This window comes from Geospiza fortis, unplaced genomic scaffold (genome assembly GCF_000277835.1).
Source record: "Geospiza fortis unplaced genomic scaffold, GeoFor_1.0 scaffold346, whole genome shotgun sequence".
In the NCBI taxonomy this organism is placed as follows: Eukaryota; Metazoa; Chordata; class Aves; order Passeriformes; family Thraupidae; genus Geospiza; species Geospiza fortis.
In genome coordinates, this window is record NW_005054361.1 from 2,959,852 (window position 1) to 2,969,077 (window position 9,226).

The 9,226-nt window shown below is 38.0% G+C and overlaps 1 protein-coding gene across 1 annotated transcript in view; it reads left to right on the forward strand.

Annotated features, from left to right (window-relative positions):
- NPHP3 (nephrocystin 3) overlaps nucleotides 1-9,226 on the forward strand; it is a gene marked incomplete at its 5' end in the record, with an annotated part of 25,532 nt that overhangs the window by 14,402 nt on the left and 1,904 nt on the right. Inside the window, 11 exon segments of the mRNA XM_005423978.3 lie at nucleotides 530-668; nucleotides 1,437-1,601; nucleotides 2,070-2,167; nucleotides 3,021-3,143; nucleotides 3,475-3,664; nucleotides 3,807-4,048; nucleotides 4,449-4,524; nucleotides 5,683-5,810; nucleotides 7,448-7,688; nucleotides 8,699-8,824; nucleotides 9,142-9,225. Of these exon segments, the coding sequence (XP_005424035.1) occupies nucleotides 530-668; nucleotides 1,437-1,601; nucleotides 2,070-2,167; nucleotides 3,021-3,143; nucleotides 3,475-3,664; nucleotides 3,807-4,048; nucleotides 4,449-4,524; nucleotides 5,683-5,810; nucleotides 7,448-7,688; nucleotides 8,699-8,824; nucleotides 9,142-9,225 (1,612 nt within the window).

Below are 9,226 nucleotides of genomic sequence, written 5' to 3' on the forward strand. Positions count from 1 at the left end.
TTTTGTGCAAGAGAATACCTAATAAGTGCATTGGCTTCTTATTAACCTAGACTTCTTCTTGTTGAGAAAGATGCATTTTTAGTTAAGAGGCTCCCAGAAGATGATACACTAATTGGTAATTTACTCCAGGTGACTGATTTCATTATTTTTGTTCATGTTTTATGTTCTAGAAGACTTAATTGCTCCTGAAAATGTGCTTTGTAAATGCATTAAATGAAGTAGCAGCATGTGGTTTTATCTTTATCCATCCTGATGTTCCTGCTTGTACTCCTTCTGGAGAAAAGAACACTGCAGCCTAGGTTTTTCAATAAAACTGTTGCAGCTATTTAGAAAAATCAGACAATGTGACAGAAATCGGTTTGCAAGAATTCACCTCTTCTTTGTTGAAATCTCACCAGGTGCTGTGCACCTTTTGAACCCAGTAGAAATCCAGAGAATATTTGAGATAGAACTCTTCTGTAGTTTCAAATCAGTCTTACTCAGCCAAATTTATTATGCTAAACCTTACCCTTTTTGTCCTTCTGCTCAGTGTTGGAAATACAGGAAACATTGATGAGATTCTTCAGCAGTGTTGTCAGTGTCAAGACACAGTGTCACTGTACAGGCTTGTTCTGAGATCAATTCAGGATTCATTGCAGAGTGATAAAGAGAAAGATCTTTTGAGAGAGGTAAGCAGAGAATGCATCACTGTTTCTACAGGTAATGAATACTCTTCCCTGTAAAGAGTTTTCCTTAACTTAAAAGTAAATACAAATTTATATTAGTTCATATGTATGATTCAGAGATTATTGTATAGAAGGGACAATTATTATTAGTGTAATTATTAGTATAGAAGGGACAATTAAATTAGTGTAATTACATCTGTTGGATAATTATAGAATGTATGACTACTTTGTGTTAAATACAACTGAGCTGTTGTCTCACAGAATAAAGTAGGGCTTTTTCACTATGATGTGATACAGAATTAGCACTTCCTTGCTGATCACTACCAGCCTCTAGTGATTAATTTCATTGAGCATAGTAAATGCAATCAAAACATGGTGTCTTATGAATACAGGCATTGCTTATTACATTTCTGACTCCTCTTCCTACCTTTGCAGAATTTCCCTCTCATGCAAAACATTTTTTTAATTAGTGCGCAATACTCTTACTTGCTACTTCTTTCATTCTGGGAAGTCTGAGGAGCCATTTGTTTGTCCCAGAGTGTCCCATTTGGTGCTTTATCTATTAGAATATTAAACCATTAGCACTGAGGTCTCTTCTTTGAGAAGATGGAGATGGCTGATCTTTATGAGACCCTGTATAGGCAGGGTTTTTTTCCTTTGGCTGTAAAATTATCACAGTGATAAACAGTATTTTTCTTGAGATTTCAGTGTAACTAAGCTCTCTAGGAAATATTGCTAACTGTGTGAAATCTTGTTTTCTGCTTCATGCAGATACTGTGTGTCATTGGTGTCAGCCACAATGGGGTGAGTGAGTCAGAGCTGATGGAGCTTTATCCTGAGCTGACTTCTGCAGTGCTGGCCTCACTCCTTCATAGCCTGCACAAAATGTGTCTGCTGACATATGGCTGTGGTTTGCTGAAGTTCCAGCACCTCCAGGTAAAGTTTGTAATTCTAAACATGTGCAAGTGAAACTCCAACTCCTGACTCCAACCCCTGTTTTTCAGCTAAGTTCTGTTGTTAGCTACCTAGGCCTTGAAATGTATGTTTGCTCATCCATTCTCCTTGGGTTTAGAAACACCTTGAAAACTACCAGAACTATGATAAACCAGTATTGCTGAAAATCTGGCCTTTCAAATCTTCATAAATTTCTAATCTATTAATTGTTAACTCCATGTATCCTAGAAAACATTGGCTTCCCAAAAAAACCAAGAAGAATTGAAAGAGAAAGGAATATTTCTTGAATAACCAGAGCTGTGGTCTAATGCAAGACAATTTGTTTGTAGTGCCTTTGTCATTGGAAGATTTTCAGTTCTACAATATGAGATGTATTTCATCACCCTGTGTATCATCAGCACTTAAACAAATTAAATGCATTCTCTTTCTTTTAATTATATTTTCTTTCAGGCCTGGGAGATGGTAAAACTAGAGTATATGGAAGCAGGTGAAAATGTTATTTCTGCCTATAGACAAAAACTAGTGGAATATTTCACCATGCAGTTAAGGTAGGTCAGAATTCTTCAGGAAGTGCTAAATTGCAGATTTCATGCCTCATAGATATTTTGGTTTCTTCATATAATTTCTTTGAGTTTAGTACATTATTATGGCAAAATAACTATGCAAAATTGTCAGCTTAGAAGTTTACTTATTGATATGTTGCTTTTTGGTTTTGGAAAAGAATGAGGTCTGTGAAGGGGAATGAGTATACGATAAAGTGATTGTTGGGAAATGTAGGGCATGAATTTATACCATATCAATTATTTTGTGGTCTCCAACCTCCCATGAATTTTTGTGGTCTCCAACCCCCATGGATTTCCCAGTAAATGCTAGGAAATTTGAGTTTGCTTGGGACTTGAAGCAGAAAACCACTTGTGTTCAGCAAGCAATTAGCACATAGACAAGAAGAAATCTGGTAGGACAACTGAACATCTACAAGTTCATATCCAGCTTGAAAACTGATTTGCATTTACATCCCAAGTTAGTGTCCCAGCTGTGGGCTGCTGCTTATTGCTCCTCCAGGCATCTGCTGTTGGGTAGGAGAAAGCCAAGAGGGCCACAGTGTGCCAGACAAAGGACGCACAAAGGGACAATTGGCTGCTGCAGGGCTGCAGTCCTGCTGGCAGGTGTAGATTAGCCCATATGGGATGGAGAAGCAGCTTCCTGTAGAGTGCCTGGGGGTTCCAGTGCCCTCTGAGGTGAAATTAAAATGAACATATAAGAAAATGGAGTACATAGGTCTTACAGTAATCTTTCAGACATTCAGGTGTGGAAATTGTATGCTTGCCTGGTTTTCATTGCAAATTTACAAGATGCTAGACCTGTCAGAGTTTTAATTTACATTTGTTTTTCTCTCAATAGTCAAGACCGAGTGACTTGGAGAAGTGCAGATGAACTTCCCTGGCTCTTCCAACAGCAGGGTGATAAGCAAAAGCTACACAAGTGTCTTTTGAATCTCTTTGTGTCCCAAAACCTTTACAAAAGGTACAAAGGTAGAAACTGCTTTGGCCATTATAAACATTTCTAGTAATTTTTTGTCAATATAAACCAGAAAGTGACAGATTCAAATACTCAGTAGAGGCTGAAGTGCTAAATGCTGTTTCCATATAAATAATGTATTTTTTCTATTCTGTTACACCCTGGGGGGTGGTAAAGGAATAAATATTGCTGTTGAATAGTGTTAGTCTCCATGGTATGTCTCTTTAGATGCTGTAGCATAACAACAACATTTGTGCATGTAGGCCTTTTTTCCTAAGCTAGCATCAGTCTGAATAGAGAGGTATCAGAGATAAGATTTTTTTCCTTGTTAAAACAGGGGACATTTTGCAGAATTGCTGAGTTACTGGCAGCTGGTTGGGAAAGATAAGAGCTCTATGGCAGCTGAGTATTTTGACTCTTTGAAAGAATATGAAAAAAGCAGTGAGGGAGAGGAAAGTATGATCTGCCTGGCTGATCTTTATGAGACCCTGGGACGGTTTCTTAAGGACCTAGGTCTTCTCAGTCAGGTAAGTACATTTAGAGATTGTTGTAACAGCAAAAAGGCAAATGAGGCAGAGCTCAGTGTGTGCTTTCTGTGGCAGCAGTCAAGTTATTGCAGCATAGAGGATGCTGCCTGCTGCCCTCACGCTCTGGACTTGGCTGTTCCAGGCTGTAGCTCCTCTGCAGCGCTCTCTGGAGATTCGAGAGACCGCGCTGGATCCAGACCACCCCAGGGTGGCACAGTCACTCCACCAGCTGGCAGGGGTGTATGTTCAGTGGAAGAAGTTTGGAAATGCTGAACAGCTGTATAAGCAGGCACTGGAAATCTCTGAGAACGCCTATGGAGCTGAACACCCTCGGGTGGCCCGTGAACTTGACGCACTTGCAACCTTGTACCAAAAGCAGAACAAGTAAGCTTAATTTCACTGCTGGTTTTGGTTTATGTGGAGGTAGTACAAAAAAAAAATTAACAGCAAAAGTTTTTGTCCTGAGGCCAGAATTTTTCTTTGGTTCTTTTTTTTCAGTTTCATATGTTCAAATGCAACCATGAGCATCCCCTCTCTATTCTTGTAGCAGGTCACATAGGAGGGGCCAACTTTTGTGCTTAGTTTAAAAAAAAAACTTCCAGACATAAAGGAGAAATATTGTCTGTCCCTAATCATTTTGTAAATTTTATATTTGAAAATGTGTGATTATTTTCAAGAATCTTAAATTTTCAAATCTGTACACTTGAGTAACTTAGAATCTTTCCAGGATGCTTATTGATACCACATTTGACATTCTTCTCACACTCCAAATAACTACTTTCAGATATGAACAAGCTGAGCAACTGAGGAAAAAGTCCTTCAAAATACGCCAGAAAGCAGCAAGGCAGAAAGGCAGTCTGGTAAGGCAGTAATTGATATTTAAGAAGAGGTACAGGGCATGTTGCTAAACAGATGTGTGCTAAACAGATGATAAATTTAGTCTGCAGAGCTGAGAATGCTCATGGGCTTTTGATAATTGTGGGCATAGGCAGTGAAGTACCTTAGCAGCAGCTTTGGTAACTGTCCTTTCAACTCTGCTGGAAGTGGAGATGTGTCAGTATAACTGGAATGGAGTTGAAAGTTGAAAAGAAAGAAGTGGCTATATACATTTCAGAGATGCAGAATTACAACCAATACAACTGTGTGTCAAAGTCACAGTGGAAAATGGTGATCTCCAGAATAGTTCAGGCATTTATCCTACTAGTGAATGCAGTGGTTACTGCAATGGAAAATTCCAGTAAAAGTATTAGGTGACATACAGAGTTTTCCCCTGTTTTCTTCTCCTGTGTTTTTTTTCAGCTACAGGGTTTCTTTTGTCATTTTTGAGCTAAGAGTTTATCACGTAATGCCTGTACTGTAAGAGTTCAGCTAATAACTCCAGAGCTCAAGTTGTAGCTCTAATGAAAGTAGTAAAAACCCATAAACATGTTGCTATTTCCACAGTCATTAAATAAGAATTAATTTGGTTCATGAATATTAGGTCTATTTCTGTAATGAGTTCTTCTGCAAAAATATTTTTATCAAAACTGCAAAGATCAAAAATAAGCAGAGTGTGTAAAAATGGCTGCACTTTTTTTTACTTTGATTTATTTTGTTTGTAAGCATTAACTTGCTTGCCCATTTTAAACAGATTGATGTGAAGCCATGAGTAGTATTTTATATGCATTTGTATGTGGTGTTTAGGATTGGAGGTTAAATTGATTTTAAGTTTTGAGGTTCTAAACCTAAGAATTTGATCTGAATTTGTTATTTGAACTGTGGAGTTTAAGCAAATTAGCATGTCTGATACAGGGAGAGAGGTGTGACTGCACAGTATTGCCTGGAAATTTTCACCAACATTTCACATTTTTTGTGCAATGTGCTGATAGATTGTAAGTAAGCATTTGCCATGTAGCTCAAAAATAGAATTTAAGGAGGATTATTGTGCTACTTAGGCACCAAACTCTTGGTTTTCTATCTTTAGTGTTAAACTTTAAGTGTACTGGTGACTGGCTTACATTTCCTTCTTTTTTCTGTAGTGTGGCTTTGCTCTCCTGCGTCAAAGAGCCCTGCAGCTGGAAGAGCTCACGTTAGGCAAGGATACATCAGATAATGCTCGAACCCTAAATGAGCTTGGAGTCCTCTACTACCTGCAGAATAATCTTGAGTGAGTTGCACTGATTGTGACACATCCACTGAGTGTTCTCAGATGTCTGAGATGTTCTCAGATGTCTGAGTGGAGGCAGAGCAGGGAGATCTAGCAGTAAATGCAGACACATGATCAAATACTTGTCCCTTATTCATTCTACTGGGTTTTGTTGACTGTGAAATTCACTCCTATTTTCTATTTGGTGCTGTTGGCATGTGAGTATTTACCAAGTCAGTGCACTTCCTGCATTCAGAATTGACGTTCCACAGTTAATTAGCCTTTGGTGCAAATTCCAGTTCTCTCTCAAACTTCTGCCTTCTCTGCTCAGCTTCACTATTTTCTAACTCTCTTTTGCAGTGTTCATCTTTGAACAGCAGGATTGTTGTTTTTCTATGACAGTGTTACAAGAAGTCATGAACTAAATAGTCGTTGTGCCTGTAATCCCTCAGCTTTTACCGTGACATCCCACTAAAAGCCTGAAAGGGCCAGAAGAGCACAAAGGTGTTCTAAAAGCAGACAGAGATAAACAAGGGTGTTGAAGAAGGGGAATAAAAGGTCAAGGTGCTGATTGTTTGTTTAACCACTCTTCATATCAACTTCTTTAGCTGACAGAGGAATCTAAGCTATGTGTTATGAGGGAATTGTGAAGTAACCTAAATCCCACTCTACTGAACTGAGTCTTTTCAGAGAACAAAAGTGCCCAGCAAAAAAGCACAGAGTGAGTTCTGGAAGTATTTCTACTTCCAGTTCTTCCTGTACCTGATGTTTAAGGTACCCTTAGCTTTTGGATAATTAGAGAAGTATATAATTATTTAGGATCTGCATACAGAATCACGATCTCTACAGTGAAGGAATTGATTTTTAACAGTTGTTAGACATGTGGAGTTTTCATCAGTTTACCCTCATGAAATGACAGATTATAGAGGAGCAATATTTTACCTAATCTCATACAAGATTGTTCAATATTCCATGTTATTCATATGTAGTTCCTGTTAAACGCAACCTACTTCAAGAGCAGCTGTATCTCCACTATTTCATAGGTGGAAAAAGGTATAAACTTTGTTCTAGTGGAGGTTTTAGGAACTTTTTAAAATGGATATTCCTGCTCTGAACCAGTAAGTCCAAGACTTCATGTAGTTAAAATGAAATCAGTGGCAGAAGGATATGTCACTTAATGAATAATTATTTGTCACAAAGCCCTTGCATAGAGTGAACACCTTTTGACACTTCTCTAAGAGCTCCAGAATTGAACCGATAGTTCTGTGTCTAAATGGTCTTTTTTTTCTCTAACATAAAGTGGATTTTTCTGATTTACTAAGCTGACCTCTTGAGAATAGCGTGGCAGGGTTTGTGTGGATGTGATGATGAGGAGCTGCCTAGTAAAAATGGATGCTGTCAGTCTTATGGGGGGATCACCTGTAGTTTTGATAGAGGAGCTGCTGTAAAGCTGAAATGAAATAGTAGCACCCTACTGTCATGAGCTAAATGTGCTCTTGGCTTCAGCAGTGACATTACACAGAGTCTTTTCTACTTTGTCAGTTCTGAACAGATTCTACTATGAGTTTCCAAGGCTGAGTTTGTTGTTTCAAACAGGCACTTCAGCCTGTACAGATGTTACCAGCTTTAAAGTATTGATGAGCAAATCTGTTGTGTAGGACAGCAGAGCTTTTCCTGAAGCGCTCCTTGGAAATGCGGGAGCGAGTGCTGGGATCCGACCACCCAGACTGCGCGCAGTCTCTGAACAACCTGGCAGCCCTGTACAATGAGAAGAAGCACTATGACAAGGCTGAGGAGCTCTATGAGAAAGCCTTGGACATCAGGAGGAGAGCCTTAGCTCCAGACCATCCCTCCTTGGCTTACACTGTGAAACACCTGGCCGTGCTGTACAAAAAGATGGTGAGCACACATCTGTTATCTCTTCTGATCACCTAAATTAATTGTAATGTCTTTGTCTTAATGGAAAAAATCATGTTTTAGGGTGTAGGAATAGTTATTTTCACACAATGGCCTTGAAGTTTACAGTCAGTTTAAGGGCAACTTTTAGAATTATGAGGGAGATAGCAGCTCACAAATAAACTGTCTGGCTGAGCCACCTTCAACTTCTGTTGACTCAGTGAAAGATGAGCATTACTCCTGTGAAAAAAGCACTCTGTGGAGTAAAATTAATATAAACTTCTGCATTTTCTAATTTCAAAATGTGTTATGAATATTTGTGTTTGTATATGGTTGTTGTAACCATTAGGTATTATTAGTTTAATAGTGATATTTTGTTTCCAACAGTTGAACCAAGATCAAGTTCCATGGGTTATAAGAATTTTATTTATTTTATATTTTCACATTTCACTGTTCTTCAAAGAGAAAAAAGACCTTCATAATCTCTTAGATAAAATTTGCTCATGTTTTTGCTAAATAATTCTTACCTGCTATTGTCTGCATTGAATGGTTTTGGGTCATGTTATTTTCTGCTCACTTCAGCTTCTAATTTTCATGCTGCTGGAAGCTGCAAAACCACTCAATATTTGCATCAAAAAACCCTTTGCTAGTTTGAAGGAGCACAAATTAAAAGTCAGTGGAGACAATTATTTCAGTAAAAGTACAAATGAAAATTCTTTTTACAGCCTTCTCAATGGGACACTTGTGGGCAAAAAATAAATTAAGAAAGGAAGAAATAGACCTAGCCGAGAAACACATTAACTGGGAGTTGAATATGCCCAGTATTTTTGAAAATTAGGTTCTAATAAATAGTCATGATAAATAATTTATGCAGAATATACATATTATTTAGCAAAGTTATCCCCTTATTCTAGAAATAATTAGATCTTCTCCAAGGCTTTTGTTTAAAATAGGTTTTGCTGTTACCATCTTGATACCAGAGAAATTAATAATTTTTTTCATGTTATTTCTAGGGAAAGCTTGACAAGGCTGTTCCTCTGTATGAGCTAGCAGTAGAAATTCGACAGAAGTCATTTGGTGCAAAACACCCAAGTGTAGCAACTGCTCTGGTGAACCTGGCTGTCCTTTACTGTCAGATGGTAAGTTTTTCATGCCTAACATTTATTTTTCCTGTCTTAGGCTTTTTTATGACTTGTACCAAAATGAAACTAAAGAAACTTGATCGTATTGAAAAGGGAAATTCCTTATAGTATTTGCAAATTCTTGGGTTCCATTTTAAACATGGAAAGCATATTTGGCAAGAAAAATGCAGGGAAAAGATAATTGCTGTGAATGGTAGGCATGATACTGCATCTAGGATGCATTGATACTATGTTGGCAAGAAAAATCCTATGTATTACACATCTGTATCAAAGAAATACACATCTGTAACAAAGGAACTTTCTGCTACCCAAAGAAAAAACAGATTGAAGCTTTGCCTCTCTATGAACGTGCCCTAAAGATTTATGAAGACAGCTTTGCACAAATGCATCCTCGTGTAG